The sequence below is a fragment of the Typha latifolia genome, chromosome 5, assembly GCF_019914945.1.
Source record: "Typha latifolia isolate L0001 chromosome 5, TyphaL0001v2, whole genome shotgun sequence".
In the NCBI taxonomy this organism is placed as follows: domain Eukaryota; kingdom Viridiplantae; phylum Streptophyta; class Magnoliopsida; order Poales; family Typhaceae; genus Typha; species Typha latifolia.
Genome location: NC_133090.1, coordinates 12,509,478 through 12,534,287, shown reverse-complemented (window position 1 = coordinate 12,534,287; position 24,810 = coordinate 12,509,478). Strand labels below are relative to the sequence as shown.

General features: G+C 37.1%; 5 protein-coding genes across 9 annotated transcripts; 4 read left to right on the top strand and 1 right to left on the bottom strand.

The window, feature by feature from the left end:
- Positions 1-3,267: 3,267 nt before the first annotated feature.
- LOC140789403 (ADP-ribosylation factor 2) lies at positions 3,268-6,643 on the top strand. 2 transcript variants are annotated; one of them, XM_073139092.1, is made up of 7 exons: positions 3,268-3,418; positions 3,641-3,801; positions 4,773-4,843; positions 5,137-5,256; positions 5,966-6,084; positions 6,179-6,260; positions 6,410-6,643. In XM_073139092.1, the coding sequence occupies exons 2-7, from the start codon at positions 3,654-3,656 to the stop codon at positions 6,413-6,415; spliced, it is 546 nt and encodes a 181-aa protein (XP_072995193.1). In that variant the 5' UTR covers positions 3,268-3,418; positions 3,641-3,653; the 3' UTR covers positions 6,416-6,643. The 2 variants fall into 2 exon arrangements, with proteins under 2 accessions (XP_072995193.1, XP_072995194.1); XM_073139093.1 differs by having other exon boundaries at positions 3,347-3,449.
- Positions 6,644-8,312: 1,669 nt separating this feature from the next.
- LOC140788099 (gibberellin-regulated protein 6-like) lies at positions 8,313-9,797 on the bottom strand. The gene is made up of 4 exons (XM_073137220.1): positions 9,647-9,797; positions 9,488-9,532; positions 9,360-9,393; positions 8,313-8,723 (listed from the first exon to the last, which is right to left on the bottom strand). Exons 1-4 carry the CDS (start codon positions 9,722-9,724, stop codon positions 8,542-8,544), a joined length of 339 nt encoding a protein of 112 aa, XP_072993321.1. The 5' UTR covers positions 9,725-9,797; the 3' UTR covers positions 8,313-8,541.
- A 613-nt stretch (positions 9,798-10,410) lies between these two features.
- On the top strand, positions 10,411-13,188 carry LOC140789038 (large ribosomal subunit protein eL24-like). Of its 3 annotated transcripts, none has more exons than XM_073138625.1 (6): positions 10,411-10,526; positions 11,062-11,106; positions 11,244-11,319; positions 11,426-11,527; positions 12,237-12,385; positions 12,794-13,188. In XM_073138625.1, exons 2-6 carry the CDS (start codon positions 11,096-11,098, stop codon positions 12,942-12,944), a joined length of 489 nt encoding a protein of 162 aa, XP_072994726.1. In that variant the 5' UTR covers positions 10,411-10,526; positions 11,062-11,095; the 3' UTR covers positions 12,945-13,188. The 3 variants fall into 3 exon arrangements, with proteins under 3 accessions (XP_072994726.1, XP_072994727.1, XP_072994728.1); XM_073138626.1 differs by having other exon boundaries at positions 10,464-10,595; XM_073138627.1 differs by lacking the exon at positions 10,411-10,526 and adding an exon at positions 10,886-10,982.
- Positions 13,189-13,530: 342 nt separating this feature from the next.
- Positions 13,531-18,333, top strand: LOC140789312 (uncharacterized). Of its 2 annotated transcripts, none has more exons than XM_073138970.1 (9): positions 13,531-13,760; positions 13,884-14,011; positions 15,991-16,093; positions 16,213-16,272; positions 16,738-16,800; positions 16,899-17,102; positions 17,183-17,285; positions 17,370-17,587; positions 17,933-18,333. In XM_073138970.1, exons 2-9 carry the CDS (start codon positions 13,893-13,895, stop codon positions 18,023-18,025), a joined length of 963 nt encoding a protein of 320 aa, XP_072995071.1. In that variant the 5' UTR covers positions 13,531-13,760; positions 13,884-13,892; the 3' UTR covers positions 18,026-18,333. The 2 variants fall into 2 exon arrangements, with proteins under 2 accessions (XP_072995071.1, XP_072995073.1); XM_073138972.1 differs by having other exon boundaries at positions 13,533-13,760; positions 13,876-14,011.
- A 531-nt stretch (positions 18,334-18,864) lies between these two features.
- LOC140789435 (transcription factor Pur-alpha 1-like) lies at positions 18,865-24,600 on the top strand. The gene is made up of 5 exons (XM_073139137.1): positions 18,865-19,404; positions 19,500-19,547; positions 23,554-23,697; positions 23,809-24,051; positions 24,129-24,600. Exons 1-5 carry the CDS (start codon positions 19,147-19,149, stop codon positions 24,279-24,281), a joined length of 846 nt encoding a protein of 281 aa, XP_072995238.1. The 5' UTR covers positions 18,865-19,146; the 3' UTR covers positions 24,282-24,600.
- The last annotated feature ends 210 nt before the right edge of the window (positions 24,601-24,810 follow it).

The following is a 24,810-nucleotide window of genomic DNA, read 5'->3' as shown; positions in this document are numbered from 1 at the left end:
AGCAGTTTAGGGCTATATGGCCATAGATGCCGCACACCTGGCAGCGAGGGCCATTGTTCCTACCATGGCCACACCCGCCCTGGCCTCCGCCACCGTGGTAGGCACCACGATTATTGTTGAAGTTGTTGTGGTAGTTATTGTTGTTGTTGTTGCGGCGCGGGGCGTTGGAGGAGTTCTGACGCATGGCGTTGTTGGTGGACAAAGAAAATTCCACCATGCCACCTGTCATGGCAGCTTGAGCTTCATGCACAAGCATGTAGGAGTACAGCTCCGAGAGAGTCACCGCTCGCTGATTGCTCAGGACGGTAATGGCAGTGACGAGATCATCGTGACCCGCACCAAGGTCGGCGAGGATGTAGCCGATCACTTCTTCATCAGACATGGGTTGCCCGATGTTTGCCATGGTGTTGGCAAGGGTCATTATATTTTGGAAGTATTCAGACGCGCTCATGTCGAGCTTCTTCGTCGTGGAAAGCTGGGGCGGATTTGGATAGCGTTCCCGCGATGTTGGGCATAGAACATTGTGTGGAGCGTCGTCCACACTTCGGCAAAGGTGCCGGCGCGCGTGAGTTGAGGCAGCACATCCTTAGTCATGGAGGACAGGAGGCCACCCAAGATCACCTGATCCTAGATTTAACGTGGGCAGGATTTTCCACCTGCCTGGCGGCAGTGCCAGTCCCTTCGGTCACCGTGGCTAGCGGCATGGGAATGGTGCCGTCGAGATAGCGAAAGAGCTGGATGGATGGGGACTACTTGGGCCTTCCATAGGAGGAAATTGGTGCGAGTTAACCTACAAGTAATGGCGTTGGCGAAAGAAGAAGAAGGTCATGATGGAGGCGCTCGGGGAGGAGACCAGGGCGCTGACGGTGTTGGAAGCGAGATCAGAAGAAGTCATGGCGAAGGAGATGGAATCAGGCTCTGATACCAAGTCAGAAAAGCTATTAGCTGCAAAATCCCTTGAGGGGTGTCATTCTCTTTATATAAACAATGCATAATACATCTTAATGATCCTATACAATCAGAATCCTATACAATCATATCCTTTTATCTATATATAGAACCAATCCCTACAATTATGCTACGCCATATATAATTTGGTGAGTTACTAAGGAAGCTCACTTTAATCCAAAACTCCCTTTCTGGCCTAAAGATTCAAATCAAAGTATCATGAATCTTGTGAGAAGAAACCAAATGCACAGACTTTCAGATGCTTGAGGGGAAGTAGGGGAAAGACTAGAGTTAGACCATATTGCAATCCACTGGCTATGCTATTAATAATCTTGAAGGTTTCCTAAAAATTCCATTGGTGACTAACATTTGGATCATGGAGTTTGGAAACTTACTTTTGGTGAAAAAGCAGCATTCTATTACTCATCTTTTGATATAATTTCAGGAAACATGGAGGGTTATCCTTATAATATCAGAAATCTATGGACTGACATACTGCTTTAGGGGAAAACTTCACATGAAATTGAATCAAATGGTCTAATAGTTAGAACTTAAGAAAGAGTACCGGGGAATTTACAAAGAGTATAGGGGAATTTACCTATCTATGAACTTTAGTAAATATGGTGAAATTTCCAGCATCTGATTCTAAATTGCCCATAATACTAATAAGCACATACTAAAACAATGTACAACTTTAGACATTTTTAAACCTTCATCTTAACTGTTAAGGAAACAAACCTCCATTTTCTATCCACAATTAAGTAAGAAACCAACTTATTGTGGGAAGATAATGCAGAAGTAATTAACATGACGGAATAATAGCAACCAAGCCATAATAATCATACACCAAGATTTTTACATAAAAAACCTCGAATTAGATAAATAAAAAAAATCATGGGGCCTTACTTGATCAAACTTCTCTAATTCAAAAAATCATAGGAAACACATGCTTCTCAAGAGAAAATAATTCTTAAAATTATAATCGCACCACTAAGTAGAGCGTCAAAAGAAAAAGAAAAAAGATGAGTTGACAGATATATCAAATCTCCACGTTCTTCACCTTAAGAACACATTACGATTATCAAGTTGGATAATATTTCATAGATAAAAAGGTGGAGCGAATATTGAAATCATATTTAAAATGTTCAATTTATAATAGATAGAACGAATTAAGAAAATTAATTCCATAAAATCTTCATAAATATAATGAGACATAACGGGGATGTAGCTCAAATGGTTCGATCCCCTGCATCTCCATTTCCATTAAAATTTTCCTTTTTTTCCCCCTTTCATTTTTGGCCCATTAAAGAATCTCTTTGTTCTTTGTCCATTGGGCAACAAAGTTAATGGACGACTCGCATCTTGGGACATGCTCACGAATGCACTGCACGTCGTTTGCTTTTTTTAATGCACATATTGTATATATTTGTCCTTACTCGAGTATATATTGTTGTTAGTATAGTATATACCCATATCATCACACACTATGTTCTTATCTACAAACTAGTATTAAATTAAATTAGCTCTTCTAAGGCTATCTATATATAGTTCATTTTCAGGTCACAAAAATGCAGCTGAGTTGGTAGTCTTATTATTACTTGTATCACAATCTTTTCTGTCTCTCTTCCTTCCATTCCAAGTCTAAATTGTCTAATGACCTTGGTTTATTTGTAAGATTTATTTTATAAAATAATTTTAAAAAATATAGAATGCATTCTTAGGTAGCAAGCAACTTTCTTAAGACCATACTTGAATTGTTAGCATTTCTAAAGTTGGAAGCAAATATTCCCTTTTAAAGTGCTAAGGATATTAATGTGACAACTTTGGTCAAGGATTTATGATCTCCTTTTTATTTCATTTTTTTTTACTCCTAATTTTAGCTTAAGTTTTTCATCCTATTTGAGATAAATTGCAATCAGATTGAATTGTTTACTGAATAATTACACTAATATCTCATCCATTATATTCTCCATTTTCACATGCATCTCCTTATCTATCCCCCTGATGATATTAACAAAAAATATTAAATAATTTATCTTCTAAAATAAAGATAGAGTAGTCCTGTGAGAATATAAAATTATATTTTATGTTTTAATAAAAAAGAAGGTATCAAATAATTTAAAAAATATTTGAGAGGTTTTTCATAATTAAGAGGCTCAATATACCAATAAAATAAATTAGAGGGTATAGTTTTGGTGGGTATAGCCGTCCGCATAGGTGTAATTATCCTTTGTTTTTCAAACTTAATAATCAGCTGTAAGATTCGTGCAAGCATTCCGCGCGTGTGACATTGCCCGCGTATGTGCGTACGTTAGACGCGAGCCATGGCATCCCATTCCCCTCTCCTCCCTTTCTCCTATAAATGGGAGGAAGAGGCCAAGCACCATTTCCCCACCCCCGAGGAGAGAGAGAGAAGGGAAAAGAAGACAAGAAGCGATCTCCGAATCGCGATTAGAAGGAGATCTCTCTGGTAGATCCCTCTTCTCCTTGAATCTTTTCTGGTAGTGTTTTTCTCTCGATCTGTTAGATCGATCGTTCGTTTCATAGATCTGGTAGTGTTTTGCTCTCGATCTCGCAGATCTTGTGGCTTTGACCTAGTTTATGGTTTGGATTGGTGATTTTGTTTGGATTTGGGTTTGAATCTGGGTGGATCCGTATAGATCCGGGGCTTAGATTTGTGTTTTGCGTGCAGAAGGAGTGGAAAGATGGGACTTACCTTTACGAAGCTGTTCAGCCGCCTGTTTGCGAAGAAGGAGATGAGGATCTTGATGGTTGGGCTCGATGCGGCTGGTAAGACGACGATCCTCTACAAGCTCAAGCTTGGAGAGATCGTCACCACCATCCCCACCATAGGTAAGCGCTGAGTTCTACAATTATTTGTCGTTTTGATTTTAACTTCGGATTCTGCCTTCAACTCTTAAGGATCTACCGCTTCTTTGTTTTTCCCTTCGTTTCTCTTTCTCTTCTAGTGTTGGTAGGTTACAGATATCTTTTGTTTCTTCGTGAGCTTTTGATTGTAGCAACAGAAGGTCCCCTTTAAGTTCCTTCTGGTCGATTATTAAGAGATGGATCGATATAGACATGTGCTGTTGCGGTATAAAGTCAGTATGTGGTTGAGTTAAGTTTAGTTCTGTCAGTTTTGATAATAGGTGTGGACTTTGTTTTGTTAGCCTAATGAGTTCAATAGGCATCCGGTTTCTGGGGAAACAACAAATTCTGTGAAATGGGTCATATTATGGTATCTTAGGTGTATATTTTCAATTTGGAGTCATTGTCATGTAATGAATCAATGGTCCCTTGCCTCAAAAGCAGCTTGTCTATGTTGGTGGGAAAAAAATAACAGCATATCTTCTTATAGGGCTTTTCATATGGCTCCTTCCTGTGAAAATTAGTAGTTTCCTTGGGTGGAAATCTGCATTATAGACTGTCTCAGTCCTTTAGGTGCGGTCTTACATTGTAATAGTCAGAGAAGTAAGCTGCATTATTTACATTGTAATGGTCAGAGAAGTAAGCTGCATTAGGCAATGCAGACATATTCTTTTGTGAATAATTCTCTTACTCGGTAGTGCATGCATTGCTAGTAATTTCAGTTTAGCTGTTCATCATGGGTCTTTATCTCCTGCAACATTGCTAGACGAGGATTATTTCTGTTGTTTGACATGCTACAAGTTTCCTGCACATTTAAGGCTGTAAATCTTGTGTGTGTGTGTGTGTGTGTGTGTGTGTGTGTGTGTGTGTGTGTGTGTGTGTGTGTGTGTGTGTGTAGCTGCTGCATGTCTTGTAAATCTTTGGACCTGGAAATAACTTTCCGTATCTAAATGCAGGGTTTAACGTGGAAACTGTGGAGTACAAGAACATTAGCTTCACTGTTTGGGATGTTGGGGGCCAAGATAAGGTAAGCGGAAGTTAATGTTCAACAATTTCACGTTGCAAAGAATACATTGCATGTTTTGCGCGAGTTGGTTGAATCATAACTATCATAAGTCACAGACATCTGTTTCTGTATCTGTGCATAAAGCGGTTAATTGCTCTATTTGTTCTGGATGACAGTGAATTATCATTAAGTAACAAATGCTATTTTTTTGTACATTATGATGAATTCAATTACACATTGGTTGCTGTAATCTTTTATTTGCTTTTATGTCCACCAGATGATGGTTTTTGTAACTTCGATGCTTGTTAAAACAGATCAGACCTTTGTGGAGGCATTACTTCCAGAACACCCAGGGCCTTATCTTTGTTGTAGACAGCAATGATAGAGATCGTGTTGTTGAGGCTAGAGATGAGCTCCATAGGATGCTGAATGAGGTAAATTTATATATTTTTTGTTAACAATCTTGTTTATCTTTCCACTTATATTTCTGGATGTGTCGTGTATTACATTATATAAGCTGATATACATAATAGAGAACATTTATATAGCATACTACTTTTTTTTTTTATTGATAAAGAATTTATAGACTAATCATATGCTAGACAAAAGAGCTAGCACTCTCAGGTATATAAGTTGGAGATATGGGCCAACTTTCCCAATAAATAAGCAAAAAAAGAGTCAAACCATAAGTGGACTAAAAAAAGCTTGTACATGCTCAATCTATTTTAAATTTCTTTCACAAAAAAATTTATTACGCTCAGGAGCACTTAAACTCATAACCTCCTACCACTGCCCTGTATTGGTGCTCGTCTAGCATACTACTAGTTACCACAATGAAATGGGGTTCCATTTCGACGAGGGATTGGTGGGCTGCTGATAATGGGCATGTCATACTGACATGGCATAGTTGCATGTGCTGGCAATGCCTATCTGCATGGTGCTTTGTCAGCAGGCCAACTAATAATGATGAGGATGGGCGTCATGGATTCGGTTGTCACATTTTTAGGGACACTGCTTTTTAAAGAACTTCATATAGATAGATGCCTTATGTACGAAATAATTAATTGAATTATGGAGGTCTACAAGTGATGTTATATCTTGAGGATCAGTTTTTTCAATATTTAGTGCTTTAAATGGTGGCAGGATGAACTACGTGATGCTGTGTTGCTTGTGTTTGCAAACAAGCAAGATCTTCCAAATGCTATGAATGCTGCTGAAATTACTGATAAACTTGGCCTGCATTCCCTACGTCAGCGGCACTGGTACGGGTGTTATACATATAGTTTGAGTAGAGCTGTACATAGTTTCTCCATCAACGGGATGCTGATTCTTGAGAAATAATATATTTGGTTGCAGGTACATACAGAGCACATGTGCTACATCTGGTGAGGGGTTGTATGAGGGGCTTGATTGGCTATCCAACAACATCGCAAACAAGGTGGCTATCTTGTCTTCTTCTGTTTCCTAGTAAACAAAATTACACAACTGTTTCATGAAGTTAGAATCTAGAAAATCAAAATTTATATATATATGATTAGTCTTGTTTGGTTGCTGACAACCGACCATTCTTTTGACTGTCATTTTCAGTCTTGATTTTACGTGGCCTTCAGAGGGCGTACGAGAGCTTTGGATGGAGACTGGCTTACCAATATAATATATACTTGTTACAAACTTTTTGGTAATTGTGAAATGCTCAATCTTTGAGCTTAGATTGTTGGTCATGGATTATGTTTGCTCCTAAGATTTGTTCCATTTTTTCTGTACTTGTTCGGATCTTCTCGTTCTAGTAATTTGATTTGTGCCATCCAGTTTAGTTCTTCATCTTATTTGTTTCAGAAAAGTTTCAACTGATTGATTCATTCCTGGGTTTGAACTCATGGATGGTTGTTCGCTTCGGATGACCTCTTGCGCTTCAACAGTGCCTTTCTTTTACCAACTTTGATGCAGGAGCATATAACAGATCATAAATGGGGCATGAAGTATAGCACCTTAGTGAGGGAAAAAAAAAGCAATTAATCTTTATCCGCTTTTTTTTTTTGAAAAACTATTAGGCTACCATTTAGCCCATACTGGGATACCGTTATTCTGGGCTTTTTCATTTTCGTCTTATGGACATCACCAGACTCTGTCTAAATGCTTAAGCTGAGGTTTTACTGAAGTACCGCTACAGTGAAAAGGAAAGCTTTTCCGAGAAGCGAGGGCTTTTCTCGAAAGCGATTTATACAAAAGTTAACAAAGATGAAAGCGTTTTAACTTAATAAATAATTTACTTATTAAAATACTAATATATTTGAAAATTATTATTTGGAATGGCATAACTTTGTAACTACAAAAGTCTGTTTTGCATATATAATATGTAGTCACAAAAGTTCAAAAAAATAAACGTAATGGTTTTGATTGGAATTTAGTCGGTCTTAAGTTGAGAAAGACATTGGTAAAAATATAAAATATAAAGAAAACGTTTAATGAATAAAATGCGAACCGTTTTAGTTATTTATTTTGATTATAGTATATAAAGAAAGAGTTATGAAATTTAAAATTTTAGCTATTTTATTTGGTATAGAAAAAGGCTTTCTGCATGAAATTTTGCTTGCTGGGAGACATCCAAGACGTATTGGAAAGCAATACCTAATTATGCTTCAGAATTGTAACAAAGGGAGCTACATCATCTATTTGCTAGTTTATTTTATAAATATTTAACACAAGTTAGCACCCTAAAGATGGAGATGAAGGTGGATTAAACATCAATCTACTTTCTTGGCATATCAAAGAGGAAGAAGATGGGTTGAGAAAAAGGAAGAAGGTGAAGCATCTCTCTCGTTTTTTTTCTTCTTTCAACTAGGCACAACTGACGATGTGATGGCATTGGGTGAGTGAGGCCGAGAAATCTAATTAGTAGCACGTCATAGTAGATAGTTAATTTTAAATTATCAACTAATGAAATTTAATATTTTTCCTTCAGCAATTGAGGGATACAATAGTAATTTTAAAGTATCTGTTAATAATGTTTAAGGAGTTGTAGTTTTTTAAAAATTTAAAAAGTATTTCTATGCTTTTATAGTATAAAATGATAAAGTGATACCGGATCAAAAAAAAAAAAAATAGTGAGCAAGATATAAATAAGCCAAAAATTTATGTATTAGAATGATGTGGCTATACCCTACCAATTACACTTATAATCATCAAAAAAGAATGATAGCTCTTCAAAATTTTAATCTTAATTTTTTGATATAATAATTTATAATGGCTTCGTGTGATAATATTTTCTCTTTGAAATAATGATTTCCCTAGTAAGTTTTCAGTATATTGAAAATTTTATTAATCCACTTAAAAATCACTGTCTATTTCTGTCGTCGCAATTTGGAAAATAATAATAATAATTGTAGCTGTATTTTGGTCAAAAGGTCTGGTTATGTTGATAGAAAACGGTGCATTTAATGTCTGTCCCAATTAGCCAAATAAACACTCCAGTAGTGCTGAATACATGGCAGAAAACAAAATACGATCCAACTCATCGATATGATATCCTCTTTGCAGACGACAGGGTTACGAACCTTCCATACTACAATCCAACAACCAATATTGAAAGACTACCGAAGTATACCATCCCAACGTACACTTATTATCAGAAAAGCAGAAGACAGCAATTCTCTCACACACAAAGCCATAACTCCTTCAGTGGGTGGAAAAAGATGGATATTTTGTTGCCATAGTTCTTCTCATGGGCACTTGGGTCCGCCGCTCTTGGTCTTCCAGTTGTTGTAGCAGGGGCAAACCTCCTTGTGGGCATAAGTCCCAGGTGGAACACACCTGCACTGGAAGCAGCACTTCTGGCAGAAGAACAAGCAGGGCTTCTTATAAGCTGTCTTGGAGCACCTAAACTGACAGGCTCCTGGGCATTCTGCAACAAATCCCATATAAATCACTTAGATCTTTATACACTTCATTATTTGCTTCATAGGCTTATTTATCATTCTGGAGATTAGTAGGAGTCAGTTAATTCCCATAGTTCTAAGATGTTTAATGCTCTTTGAGACTATTTATATCTTGGGGGCCCTATTCAACTGACCTCATGGATTGCCATATACACAATAAATAGCAAGTCTTAATTCTTTGGTTCAGAGTCCAGATACAAAAGTAAAAGAATCCAGATGGTCAGATCTATGAACCAAATGCATGTAGAACCTAGCCAAAAGAGGATGTGGTCTTACCAATTTGGTAGCTTGCAGTCTTAGCAACGTAGACAGTTAGTAAAATGTAGGAGAACTGACAATAATTAATGACCTTAACACACTTGGACCACTGATCAAGATGGTAACCACCTAGTTCATGTGATCCCTTAGCTAGTTAGAATCCCATTGTCTAAAAGTTTCAGATCTGAAGTATTTTCCAGTAAACTAAAACATTTCATATACAAAGAAATGGGTCTGTGTGGGTGTGTGTGTGTGTGTGTGTGTGTGTGTGTGTGTGAGAGAGAGAGAGAGAGAGAGAGAGAGAGAGAGAGAGAGAGAGAGAAAGCTGCATTTCTTAACCAAACCTGCTTGAGAAAACCCAGAATGCTTGTGTCTTTGCTGCAAAGGTAAAAGAAGCGAAATTATAAGTAACGAAAACAACCCATATTTCCATTCTCTCAATTGACTCAAAAAGAGAAGTTATACTGCTAACCTTCTTTGCCACAGAACTCACTCCAAGCTCCTCACCAAAGAAGTCCTAAGTACACAAAATGAGGTTTAAAGTAAAAATGACACAACTGTAACTGATACTGGGTGTCAAAGAAAACAAACGAAAGAGTTATTAGAAAGAGTGAGAAAAGGATAGAAGAACCTTGGTGGACAACGCCATTGCAACGTAGCAGAAGAAGAGGAGAGTGAAGAGCAGAGCAGGATGAGTGGATTTTGCCATCTGAGGTGAGCCGAGAACTGCAAGCTCTCCTTTGAAACCACTACACCTCCAACTCCAAGCTGCTCGTGTAAGTAGGGAGGCAGACAGCCACAGGTAAAGCTTCCATTAATAGTACCTCCCACCGACGCTTTGTACCGGATCGTTTGCAACCTAGAGTGCATGAGTTCCTGAATGATAACTTTTAACTGGTTTGAAAAACCAATCAGAAGCTGCCAAGCATTTTTAATGTAGCAATTCCTGCAGATAAGGATGCAGGGATCTTCTGCCTAACACTCTCATTAATACCTTCCTCCTCTTATTACCTTTGGGATGGCATTGGAAGATTGGATCAGATCTAAGCCAGTTAGCCAGACCAGCCAAATTACGATGTTATTATTATTATTATTATTTCTCTATTAAGAGTCAAGAAGGCTGGATAATTAGATTATATAACTTGGTCAACTCTCTTACATAAATATGGCACGAAAAGGCATCAAAATAAATGTTTATAATCTAAAATTTTGCTGAAAATATTTTTAGACTTTAGAAAAGAGAAATAATTAGCTTGGTGTTAGTAGAAAATTAGTACTAATTTAATAAACGCTAATTGGACGAGCTCAAGTCTAGTTTCAAACCCGAGCCCAAATCGAGACTGGTTCCGGCCCAGCTAAGCCTTTGTAACCAATTGATCCTAACCGTCCATCATCAATACAACCAATTGAACGGCCTTGATTGTTCGTTGGCAACCCTTCAAAGGTCCGGGAAGCCCTCGGGAACCCTAGAGAGCGGCAAAAGGAGGTATTTGCGGCTAGGGTTCCTCAAGGTTTATTTTTGTTTTCCCTTTTCGTTGCCTTGGTCTATTGTTTTCTCCCAGTGTTAAAGTTGATAGAGTGTAAGATTTAGATTGTTATGCTGTTCGGTCGCTGCTTTCTTTGCTGTTGATTCATGTTAATCTGTTAGTTTTGATACTAGAATGTAGTGTTTTCGATTGTTTAAGTCATGTGTTTCATCTTATTGGCGTAGATCTATGTGCTATTTCGGATCTGGAAATCTCAGTACTTGGAGGTCGCTTGTTTACGCATGGATTTTTTTTATTCGTCGGGTTCTATTGTGGTTGATGTTAGCTAATCTTAATGTGTATGTCAATTCTTTTGGCTTACGATTTTGAATAAATTAATGAGTTTTTGCTATTAATTAATGTGTATTGTATAATGATGCTAATTTTTGCTCAAACAATTGACAATGTTGGTTGGCTTTCGTATTGCTGATTGCTGACAAGGTTCAATACGAGGCTTTTCGTTAGATTCCTGCTTGTTTTTTTTTTTTGATGTTCTGATCTCCTTCTTAACTATCTTTAGGAGAAGGTTGTGAAGATATCTGAAGGCCGAGAAGATGGTTCTCAAGTATGTTTCATCAATCCTCTGCTATGGTTTCTCCTTTTCCAACTTATTTATTTTCTTCTGTTAAGCATCCTGCAGAAACTATTATTTTTCCTCTTAATCTTGATTTCTAACTCTTTGGGTGATTGTGCGGACTGCAGGACCGAACTTTGTCGTTTCAGTGGTGCTAAGATATATCCTGGAAAGGGTATCAGATTTGTTCGAGCAGACTCCCAGGTAAAATCATTGAGATACTAAATGCATGTTAAGTTTCCATCTATGTAGGTTATAGAATATGAACTTGTATAATCGAGGTTTGGCTCAATGCATCTACTTTTCTTAGGTCTTTCTGTTTTCTAACTCCAAATGCAAGCGCTACTTTCACAACCGTCTGAAGCCTGCCAAGCTTACCTGGACAGCAATGTACAGAAAGCAGCACAAGAAGGTAACATATTCAGTTGTCTTCTTTTTTCTTGAATGTATTCCTAGAAAGGTTGTAATAATCTTTCTTCTTAATTACTTGCTTAGACTGAACCGTTCAAATTCTGGAATCATTGTATTAGCTAGGTTGTTTTGTTTGAAATGACCGCTTAAAGTTGGAGATAACAAAAGCTGGACTCCGTATCTTAGGATAAGCAAGCTGAAGTTCCTATTAGGCATGCTATTTAATTCTTTCTCATTACATTGCTTTTGAAGTCAAAATATGTTTGGTTTTCTATGTGTAATGTTTCAGCTGCTGATTGTCAAACTATGTTTTGCATAACCTACGTATATATTCTTCTATTGATTCAGCAAGGAAAAGCATTTAGCTTGAAGATAAGTTTATGCTGTTGAGTTGGCAAATATATTTCTTGTGGAACATATCAACTAACCGGTAAAAACTGATATATTAATAAGTGAATAGTTATAGTAATGATGTAAAGCCATACAGTAACAATATTGAGTTGCTGGCCCAAATTGCTAGTTTGTGCAGAAGCAGTCTGACCATTGCATATGCAGTATAAATGTGAGCGACATGTAAGATTGATTTTTTAGGTGAATAACATGATGGTGCCTATCTGGTTCAAAGTCCAATTTCTGAAGCAGTTAACATCTCACAGTATGCATCAGTTGCTATGGTGGTTACACCTGATAATTTCGCCTTATGACCACAGGACATTCATGCTGAAGCTGCCAAAAAGAGGCGTCGCACCACGAAGAAGCTTCATTCAAGGTCAATTGTTGGTGCTACCTTGGAAGTTCTTCAAAAGAAGAGAACTGAGAAGCCTGAAGTTCGAGATGCAGCTAGAGAAGCTGCTCTTAGGTATAGCTCTTCCCTGATAGTTGCTTTTATTGTTTCTTGTGCATCATTGGTAATAGAAACACTAGTTGCATGAGTAAAATGCTGCTTCCTAATGTATTAATATGGGAAAAATATTAATTGTGAAAAGATGAGTAAATTTTAGTCTAAAATTTTAAGACATTTATCTACTAATGAGATTTGAATTCCCATTATTCTGTTCGCAACATGCAATATCCTCAATCTGTCTATCACTTCAAGAATCATCCTTCCCCTTTTTCATTGTTTTGCTGGTACATATATGGTGAATCATTGACGGATGTTTTAGTTGTTAGCATCTTCACTTGGTTTAAGGTTTAAGCTTTTCCTCGTAAGAGGTTCTTTGATTGATTAAATTTTGTTTTGCCGAACTTATGGATTTGCCTTCTACAGGGAGATCAAAGAGCGCATAAAGAAGACGAAGGATGAGAAGAAAGCTAAGAAGGCCGAGTCAATGGCAAAAGCTCAGAAGACTCAGACGAAGGGCAGCATGACGAGAGCTGCTAAAGGCCCGAAGCTTGGCGGCGGTGGTGGGAAACGTTGAAAGCCGAATCACACTGGCTGACAGATTTCTCTCTGAACGGTTGCTTGTTTAGGAGTTTTGTCTATCGCTTTGTTTTCCATTGCACCTGATGAGAAACATAGTTGAAGTCTTGTGCCAGAATTTAGTTTTAGCACTAGCTATCTGCCTCCAATTTGTTTGGTTGCAGCATGAGCTTGTGGAGCCATTTTTATTTGAACAATTTTGCCTCTTCAATTTTATTTTGCTTCATCATCTTTGATATCAACCCCTTGAAAAAGGTTTAGCTCACCTGGAAGATGCCATGGCACAGCAGCTGAACTTGCATGAATTATGCCTGTATGCCATCTGTTATGATATTGAAACGAAGTAAATGTTCGATTCGATTTCAACATATAAGTATGTTGGATTAAGAATGCTTCAATTTGGATATTAGATTAAAAGTAAACCATAATAGAAGCACTAAGTCATCAGGCTCGGGTCGGGTCGTTTATACGTCGTCATTCGTAATTCGACGTACGTTAACGGGTATCGGGTCTCTCGTGTGCCGCTAAACAAAGAGATTTTTCCTTTCATTGCTAGTAAAAGATGAAGCGGATACGGATGCCTCACGTTTTTCCTGCGCGCAACTAAAATACCATTTAATATCACCCAAAATTGCGAAAATACCATCCTCCCCCCTCTCTCCTTAACGCGACGACCACTCCCTTCTTTTCTTTCTTCTTCAATCAACTGTTTCCGCTATCGGGTTCTCGCGGAGAAGACAACCGGAAGCAAGCTAGGCTTCGATTTGGACCCCGTAAACTCTAACCTTATCGGAAACTATCGGTTCTCTTCCAGGTACGATCTCGATTGAGTCAGATCCATCTCCTATGTGGCGAATCTTGAGGTCTTCTAATCAATTCGTCGCTAAGGTAGCATATTGAGGGTTTGTTTGATTTGGTTCGATCTGAAGGATTTCAGGGCTTGGAGATGGAGAGAGGAATGGCGGTGCCATTGCTAGCTCTGTTGTTCTTGGTGGCGCAGCTGACGCACGTAATCTCGTTACCTACGACGGCTCCTGCGTTTCTTTGGTCTCCTCGCAGTTATGGGTATGGGATTTTTCTTTTTCTCTTTGTAGTTCTTGTCTTCTATTGGATATGGAAGAAGGGGAAAGTTTATATGAACAAATTGATCACTTTATTGGGAATATTAGCTTCACATGCAGATTATTATTATTATTTTTAAATCATACCGGCGTTGTAAATTTTAGACACAGATATTTGCACAGGATTTTGAATGAAGAGGAGTGTTGATTATTGTTAAATTTCGGAGATTTATCACTCAGAAATTCTCTTAACCCTACATTAGTAATATGCTTCTTACTTGATAGGAGAAATGTGTGGTATATCTTTCTGTACGCCATCATTAACTTGCTCCTTACGACTTTTCTCTATTGATGTTGTTTGTAGTGATGTATTTCCCTTAGGGTTTTGTTAATCTTCCTTAAGACACACACTTTTCCATTTGTACTGACTTGGGTAGTTTGTCTTCTTTTCTGTTTTATTGCTTTATTTTATTCTTACTCTTTGATTTTTTTTCTTATATTTTTCATTTATGTTGTTATCTTTCCTTCCGCTTATTTTACTATAATTTTAATTAACGAGTTCTTAAAACATGCTTACTATGCTACAAATAGGATGTGTAACAAATTCTGTACAGAAAAGTGGGGTGAGATTTGGGCTGAAGAGAGATCTGTACGACCTAATGGGGTGCATCATAAGTTATATGCCAATCTTTCTGGTAAACTAATAAAAAAAAATATTTTTTTTGGAATTCTATGGGTGGCCTCAGCCTCTTCTTGCCACTTGCTCCATCCTTATTCCTCATTTTCCATGTTAGGGGAGAATTGAAATTTTTTTCTCCTTTTTATCTTTCTTGCTGTTTAGTTAACTGTGAGAACATTTAGTCCTTAAATTGGTATAATACTGAAATCTCTTTGGTCTGTGATTAAACTTTTTCATTTGTTACTGCAGCAGATTAATATACATCTTATGTTTTCTGCAAACAATAGAATAATATTTCTTATCACTAGCTTGACAAACTACCTCTTTCTTCAACTTGAGATTAATAAAACTGCTGATGTGATATAACTTGTTTAAACGTACAGCATCTTGTCATAGTTTATATTTTTTGTTTTGATTTGTTTCAAAACCAATGATTTGCTATGGCATTTTGATGATTTTTAGTTTACATATATCATTACGGCATAATATTGTCAATTGACAAAAGTTAAAGAACCTACATTTGATTGATCAGTCATTTCCATCAGCATAATGGAGGCAATAGACAGTCATAATACTGTTAATGGACATTTTCATTGGAAATCCACTACTCTTGACTTTTCAACTTTTTTTCTTGTGCTGTTTCAAAATTTATGAGCATCATCTAATTGGGCCTGTAGCACCAATACTTTTACGGGTAATGACTGCCCGACAGGACATACTTGTTGAAGGCAATAGTGTCACTATCCTAATAATCCGAATAGATCTATGGGTGCAGTCATTCTCTTTCCTTCTTCTTTTGCACTTTTGTCTCCTTTATTACACTCTTTTACCCTAATATACATGTGATCTTTCCCTTTTACTTCTTTATTCTTTCATAGATCTCTGATTATGGAATCTCGACAAAATTATATTTATGCCAGGAAAATTTAATATGAGAACTCAAAGCATCGTATGTTTTTTGTTATGTTTTTTTGGTCCATTGAAACACAACTGAAACTCTTTGAAAGCAGAAGTGATTTAGAACTCATGACGCTGATTACTGTGGCAGCTATTAAACAACTTGTTGAGCAACTAATTTTAATTAATTTTCATAAGTACATTGTTACTTGTTATCCTGAGTTTTCCTCGTAAGTCTATTGGAATAATCTCACTCTATTAGTTTGCTTCTGTTGCATGTTCTGGTACCATCTAATCATGGTTATTTAAGGCATGTTGTCTTTTATACTGGCAGATTTTATTGTCAAATTATTAAATGTGTAGCTAAAATCTAGTATATGTGGTACCTAAACTCTTTGTTCCTGTAGATTATCTCATGGTGGTGCAAAAGAAGTTGTCCACTATCAAACAATCTCCCCAAAGGATTTAGCTAAATCAGTTCTCGAGGAAGGAGGTTGGTCAAACCTAGTGGTAAGTAGTTCATTTGACGATAGGCAAGAAATACCTCTTTTTAGGATTTAATGGATCATGACAATTCTTTCTTATACTTCATTGCCAAAGTTATTGACATTGGTTTTATCTTTTATCAGTGCTCTGGGATAAGTGATCATGGAAATGTGGATATTGCGCTTGTTTTTGTTGGTAGAAAGGTAATGGAATTTCTTGTTTTTTCCCTGTTGCTTAAGTTAGTACATGGCCAAATTTTGTACTATAAATATCAAGTACTTCTCTAATATACAGTGGTTTTATCTGCATACCTTTGATTTTAAGGTAAGAAAAATACAGTTGCCATCCATACATTACTACCTCATTGCTATGCAACTTCATTTTCTCTCAATCACGTATGCAATAGAACTTTTATTGTATATGTCTTATATAGTTAATGCACGTGCTCTTTGACTTTGATTTTGTTAAGTGGAAATGACACGTGTTAACTTTTAGCATATAAAGAGAGTTATTTATCTTGACTTGGATGCTAGTTAGTACGATATACATCACATTCTCCCTTTTGACTAAATCATTTATTGTCACAATGAATTTACACTTCTTGCATAAGATTTGATTTTTACACTCCAACTGAAACCTACTAAAAAGATATTTGTCTTATCCTGTAGCTGCAATCATCAGATATTTCTAAAGCTAAACAGCTTGATCCAACTTTAGTGGATACATTGAAGGTAATGACATTTGTTTCCTTGGAATTTCATAAGCATTTATAGATATTAGGCTACTCTCTATAATGTTTCAGAAATTCTAACTTCAGCTGCTTCTTCAGATCTCATTTACAAGCTCAAATTTTTCAATGGCATTCCCTTATGTGGCTATATCAGAGGAAGAGGACACATTGGAAAGTTTGTTGATATCAGGATTTGCTGAAAACTGTGGCAATGGTTTAGGAGTAAATCGTATTGCTTCCATGGGTGCATGTTCCATCGATGGAGAAAACCTTAACAAACTTCATAACTTGCATTCAATTCATGTAAAGAAATAACTAGATTACACGACTTTTTGGTACTTTATGCATGTTGGCACAAGCATAATATGAAAAACTAATTGCAGGACTTTGTGACCTCAAGGATGGAAACTAGGGTGGCTGGGCAGACAGATCTAATTGTTTTCTGCAATGGAGTTCTCCAGGATCTAGATCATGGAAAGTCAGAAGGTATGCAAGTTCTAAGGAAATGAATTTTCTAATGTATTTTTCCAATGGAAGTCTGTTCTTAGTTGTGTGTAATGGTAACTGCAGGAGAGATATTATCTGAACTTGTCAGTTTCCTGGAACAGTCTGGTGCAACATATACAATTCTCTATGCTTCAGAACCCCCCCGTTTGCTTAACCACCCTACTCATTTGCCATTAAGTAGGTTTCTTGCAGAAGGCACCAAAACAAGTGATTCAGCTAATTCCACCATATGTGATGAAGTTTGTCAGATTAAGTCTTCACTCCTTGAAGGCCTTTTTGTGGTAAGTTACTTTGTCCTTTGTCATTGTTAGTGATTCCATTGCTTATGTTGGTTTGTAGAAATTGCCATTTAGTTTGCTGGATCTTGCCATAGTAACTGCAGTCTGCAGGGCAATCCCATGTTAAACTATGATTTAGTAATCTAATTATCCTGCATATATGACTTCTGCTGTGCGTGCATGGATTGATAATCATTTGCTACTATTTTATTCACAAATTATCTTGCATATGACTTATGCTGTGCATGCATGGATAGATAATCATTTGCTACTTGTTTAATCATTTACCTTTTGAGGGTACAATGTCCCATAATTTTCTTTTCATATCTTGTGTGCTTTTATTTCCAGGCGATTGTGCTGCTCATCATATTGATATCAGGCCTCTGTTGCATGATGGGAATTGACACTCCTACAAGATTTGAAACTCCCCAAGAATCTTGAATCTAAACTTGAATTGAATACGAGGTGCAATTCTAAGATGGGAGTTGTGTGGACTGCTGTTCTGGAGTCGGAGATGCTGTTTTATATAGCTTGAGGTTAAGGTGCTTTTTTGCTTCTAATAACCACTGTTAAAGACGGCATATTATTTTGGTATCAGCATTAGCTATCTTTCAAGTTCCAAAATCCAGCCGATATCTGGCTTAAAATAGATGTAAAGGATTCATATTGTATCTTTCCGCTTTTCCATTTTTCGCACATCATTGGGAGTGCCAGATAAATAATATTATGTTGCTGCTTTTCTATCAGAATTTCAGTAATTTTATTCCTCGACATTGTGATGTTCCTTGAAATATTTCGACTCAGGACATTGTTCTGTGAGCCCATATAATTGTTGAAATTACCTACATACCGTCTCATTTATTATATGGATCCGGCTACACCCCTACCTGGGGTGATGGATGATGCTACAATTTCTGTGATAGGACTGCCTTTTTGCCTTCTATTGTTATTTTATCTGTTCTTTCTCAGTCTAAAGAGATAGCTTAGCATATCATATATTGCAATGTCCTTTTGGTGGGGATGTGATTTTTAGTCTGTATTTCAGTACATGATTTCATCTTTTCTTACTGAAGTTATTATCCCTGTTCCAAGATTGATCTGTTTGTTGTATCTGTACTTATTGAATCATTTGTCTAGTTTTAAAATATGGCTAAACAATAGAAGAAATATAATTATATTACTTTTATAAATTATTTTTTAGGTTTTAAAATTATTAAGAACTATAAATATATTATAGATTTTTTTTCTTTAAAAAAAAATTGTTCTAATCGAGTGGAGACGGTTGCCTGAGACCCATGCGCACGTTAGCTCGGCCTTAATTTTTCTTCTTCTTTTTTTGTTTTAACCTTTCACCGCTCGCGGTGGATCGAGGATGGTAAACCGGGGCGTGGTAAAAAAGGGGGAAAAAAATTTAGGCCGACTCCTCCCGAAGAAACCACGAGGGAGTTAAAAAGAAAACCGAGACGAGCGAAGACGATGACCTCTTCTCAAACCCCATGGCCCCAAACCCTAATCCCTTTTAGCTCTCCAACGCGGTCCTACTGCGAATTAAGGTTTCGGGGATGGAGGGCGGCGGATCCGGGGGGAACGACGTGGAGCTGGTGTGCAAGACCCTCCAGTTCGAGCACAAGCTGTTCTACTTCGATCTGAAGGAGAACCCACGCGGGAGGTACCTCAAGATCTCGGAGAAGACCTCGGCCACGAGATCCACCATCATCGTCCCCGTTGATGGGATCGTCTGGTTTCTTGACCTTTTCGACTACTACGTCAAGACGGATGAGCGCGACGCCTTCAGCAAGGAGCTCAAGCTTGATACCAAGGTTTGGGGAAGGGGGATGATCTCATGTTGGTTTGGATTTCGTTTTTTCTCTTTTTTTCGTTTTTCTTCCTGAAATGGGTTTCTTGAAGCTCGCAGGTGTTCTACTTCGACATTGGTGAGAACAAACGAGGGCGATTTTTGAAGGTAAAGTTCCTTTGTCGGTTTCTTCCGCTTGTTCTAAATGCGTGATTGTTGAAACGGATATGTGGTTAATATATGGTAATTTACCTTCTAGATTTGTTATAATTATGTTTGGCGTGCTACACTAGATTTCTTTGTGATGAAATGAGGACCCTGGTGGTGTTGGTCCAGTTTTAATATAAGTATCCGTAGTGAAGAATTGTACTTTTTAATGAAACTGGGTCTCCATTTTAGTCTTGATTGCAGATGGGAGGGGGGAGGGAAAGCCTTTTATTTCTTGTATTCCTTCTATATATGTCTGCATATTCATGTGATTCATGTTTTCTGAGAAATATCAATGTATGGTCGACGAAGAAAGGAAAGGTGGAACCATTATTTATCGTTTAGGTTTATCTAAGTAGAGTGATTGCATTCAACCTTCCAAGAAAGCCCCACAACTAGCTATCTTGTAGCAGACAACTAGGGCAAGCCTACTCATCTTGCTACATCTCTTATATGTCATATGGTAGACAACTTTGTTTGTTATTGTTACACCCATATATCTATTTTGTCTGGATGAAGCTTGAACTTGATCTTATTTTCTGTATATTGATAATATATATCATGATGTCCTTACTTTGTTTCACTGCTCATTTATGCTGCGGCTATCATTGTTTCTTTTTTATTTTCTTGTGTAAATTGTGTGAGACAGAAGATCTGTATATTTGTCTTGCGCATGAATTTACCTATAGTCTTATGGATAACAAGAATTTCTTAACTTGGATATAACATAGTCATTCACCAAAACTGAATAGCTAATTGTTTCCCCTTCGACCTTATTTCCTATCACATTTTCTTTACAGCTAACTTCGATTTTTAATTCATTTGTGTGTGTGTGTGTGTGTGTGTGTGTGTGTGTGTGTATTTTCTGTGGGTTTAGGGAGAGGTGTGTGTGGATATATATATATATTATAAACAATTAAACACAAGAACTTGAAGCTTATCAAGTCTTGCTTGAACTAGTATGTGGTGCACAATCTTAATCCGACCCGACAATGCGAAGGATCTGCATAATTTGGAGTATTTAGTTTCAATTAGTCTATTGGTTTAGCCTTTACTACTTAATCTCTAGATGTACTGTGAAGCATCGATGCATTTTTTTGATAATCCACTATATTTGATTAGAAGTGCACATATTCTCTAGGGTATATCAAGTGTTGTACTTATTATGGCCTTGTTGACAAAATTGATAAGCTAATTTGTGTGGTTGCTGACCTATTCAAAGACAGCTATTGATAGTTTAATACAGTACCAGAACCTCATCCATCTTGCCATGATGGGATTCCATTTTGAAAAGGAGACAACTTGTAAAGTGCTCTAGTTTTATGCATAAGTTGTATCACATTTTTGGTAGTAGGCAATTTTTCCTATGAAAATCAAGATTTGTTTATTTCGTGTCTTGCAGTTATGCATGTTAATAATCCTATTTAATAGAAAGCATATAGTTGGTCTATATATGTAACTATTGCACCTGTCTAATATACTAACAGGTGATGACAAGTGGATTCTGGATCACTTCGTTTACAGATCCACCCTTCAGATAATGACCTTGGGAGACAATTGATCGACTTTTATATCTTGAAATTCTTCTTGTTTATCTCTTCCCACCCTCTTCTTTCCTGTGTGAGCACTGGGAACAGCTTGAGTTGTAGATGTGTTAGCCCATGAACACACATATTGGTAACTGGACAAAGCATACGGGCTATGGGACTGGGAACAATGTCAATGGCCTGGGTTGATTGACTAAATTCCTTTACAGTAAGGTTATCCCACTTTATCACTTGGTCCTTTCAGTTGCATTCTTGACCCTCTAGATCGTCCAACTTGCTGCAATTTATATCAGGGAAAGAAGAGTTTTCGGTCTATCTAGTAACATTCTCTAGATGTTAGTGGAAAAAATATTTTGAGAACTTGCTTCTCTTCAACAGTAAAAGAAGAGGATATTTTAGTACATTATTAATTATGCATACAGAATGTGGAAATATCCATTAGGACATCAGCGGTTATTAGTTGAAGATAGTATTCGAACTAGCATTGAAAGACTGCATTCAGTACTTTGTTTATTAGGCAAGAGCAAGCTTGTAATCAGTATGATTAGTTTGTTATATTGAAAACGAAACCCTGTGAAAGCTTATCTTAGATAGTTTGTTGAAGTAGCTAACTGAAAAGGTTGGTGAATATTCAAAGAGCCTTTTGGTATATTATGTATTTTATAAGGTTCACCGAAAATCTGCTAGAAGTTCCTTTAGATTTTTTATTAGAAGTTACTGTATATAGCTTCTTGTAGCTTTTTATATATAGTATGGTCTTACTTTTCCCTTCTTGCGAAACTCTCATATGAAGTAAGGTAACCAGAATAGGGGACTAATGATAGTAGAGAGGAAAGGGATTTTGAATCAGCTGCTGAATATATTGTTGCACATTTGAAAATGGGTGTAATAGAATTGACGATGTCACTCAATTTGCCAATAAGATATGCCCTGGCTGTACAAGTGTTGATGCAAGTCATGGAAACAATCTCTTCCTTACGAGGATAAGTCTGTATACTTGTGTCTTCCCTAGACCTCATGTTGGCAGGAGCCTTTGGGGTGTGAATTTTGTTCTCTTATGCTCTTGTCCCTGTTAATAGCTCGCAGAAATTTACAGGGGCTAGTGAGGATGGTGATACTATAATATTTGGCCATGATAGCACATTATAGTGGGATGGGATAAATTGATGAATACTAGAGGTAGCAACTAACTTGATCTAGCTATCTCATTATTAACCATGTTTTATTTGTTAAAATTGGAACTAGGAAAATAATCACTTTTTAGAAGTTCATAAAGAGTTCCATAAGTTGTAGTTGGACATAAAATCATAGCTACCATGTAAAATTGTCAATGAATATCTCAGCGTTTCAGTGTGATGATATTTGTGTTGGGAGTTACTGGCAATCGTTTTCTTCATGATAGACATCATTGAATTAAAATGACCAGTTCACTCCTCAGTAGGTTCATGCTCCGGAATACCTTGAATTATGGATGTACCATTTGTAAACTGTGGAAATTATACATTTTTATAGTTTCTCGCATCTAGTATTATGAATGCTTGTCAGTTGGATATATGGTTGTCCGGAATTTAATTTTCCTTTTTGGATATTAGGTTTGGACATTTCAATGGTGATGTTGAGAACCTATTTTATCATATCGACATTTGCCATAGTTAAGACATGTTGACATGAACTTTGAATTAAAGCATATCTTGTTCATTAACCTGAATGTTTTATTGTAAGTACCTTTTCAGTTTAGTTCCCATTTGTCTAATTTGAGAGGGTTCTTATACTAAGGTCCATTGTGAAATAGAGCTTTATCTATTGAATAAAGGCCTGCTTGTAGTTAACATGGCAGAGGCAGAATGCTATTTCATACTATTAGCATGACTAGCGTACCTGGATATGTCGTCTTTGTTGGTAGGCTTTTTCCTGTTTCTGGATTTTGTGAAGTTCTTACAACGAAATTGTCAGGACTCCTACCTCTGTTCATTGGTGGGGGGCCACTATGCCAGTAAGCTCTTCAAAAATATTTTTAGTACTAATGTATCTAATAATTAATATGTGGTGCATTTATATACCATAATGTAGAATAATACGTACATATACTGCCACATGTCAATTGTGCATAGACATGTTTACGTGCATAAATGCATATTAATGGATGGATATAAATGTTTGTCTGGTGGTACAGTAAACTTTTATATGTGCCATATATATATATTTATAAGTCTTTGTTGTCCATGCTTGTTGGTCGTGATTAACATGGCCAGAGTGCAGGTGCACAACTTGATACAACAGTAGATCAATTTGCTTGCCACGGTCTGTGGTAGTTTTCTAGCTAACAAAAGCTAGTTTGCCACCCATATGGTAGAGGTTTATTGGTCTTAATTTGGTTGTCATACTGCTTTATAATAGCTGATAATGGGTTACTGCATTAGGTTTCTGAAGCATCTGTTAGCAGAAATCGTAGTACAATTATTGTTCCTGCGGGAAGCTCTGGCGAAGAAGGTTGGGCTGCATTTCGGAATATTTTACTGGAGATAAATGATGAAGCCTCGCGGCAATTCATCATACCCAATAAGGTAAATTGGATGAAATCTTGTTCTTCTTTCATTTCTTAGTTCAACTGAATGACATTCTAACGGTATTGCTTCTTGCATTATCTTGCTGCTTTCTTTGGCAAAAAAAAACAGCAACATATGGATCATTCAGATCATATCGCCAGACTATCAGATGATGTGGGTGCTGGTTTTATATCCGGTCATAGTGCTCAAGCAGTCACAGGTTCAGATTTGAACTTGGAAAGACTAGTTGAACTGCCCCCACAGGATGAAGTTGGAAGCTTGGGGCTATCTAAAGTAATCCGTGTAGATCAGAAGAGGTTTTTCTTTGATTTGGGAAGCAATAACAGAGGTCATTTCCTGAGGATATCGGAGGTATGATCATCCTGGAGTTGTTTTCATTCTCTCCTTTCTTTGTTCTTGCTTGAGAATGTTCTCCTCAATTAACATAGGTGGCAGGAGCAGATCGCTCGTCTATAATTCTTCCCTTATCGGGGCTCAGGCAGTTCCATGAAATGATTGGTCATTTTGTTGAGATAACCAAAGATAGGATTGAGGGGATGACGAGTCCAAATGTTCAGACATTAGAGCCTTCACACAGATGAATGGTCAGCTTTGTTAGGGTTATGGTTATTGCCTCGTCATTGATTTAGAATATCTCTGGAGCGCTATGCTCTTCTCTGGATTCATCCCCCGTGGTGACTGGTGGATAATAATTTCTATTCCTTTCTGGATAGTCTCAGAATTTGGTAAGCTTTCTTCTCACTAGGAATAACGGAGATTATATCGAGTCCTGTAAGTGTGCTTCTGGGGTTGCGGTGAATCTCTCCTGCATTAATTTGTAAAGATCTATTCAGTCTGTGCGGACAGCCTTTTTATTTTAAAAAATTAATATGGCAGGAGGATTGGCGTTGTTTGCAAGTATCTCTTGATTTTCTATTGCCTTTGTTATCCATTACTCTATTCGTTCGTAGTTCATGGTGGTATTGGCACATGATGTCTACTTGTAATAAATAACTAATTGTAATATAAATTCCAAAGCAACAAAAGAAAGAAGAAAGCTACTTTCCGAACCCTGCATATGGGAAGGATATATCTACAAGGTATAACGGGAAATTGTCATTCGAAGCCTGG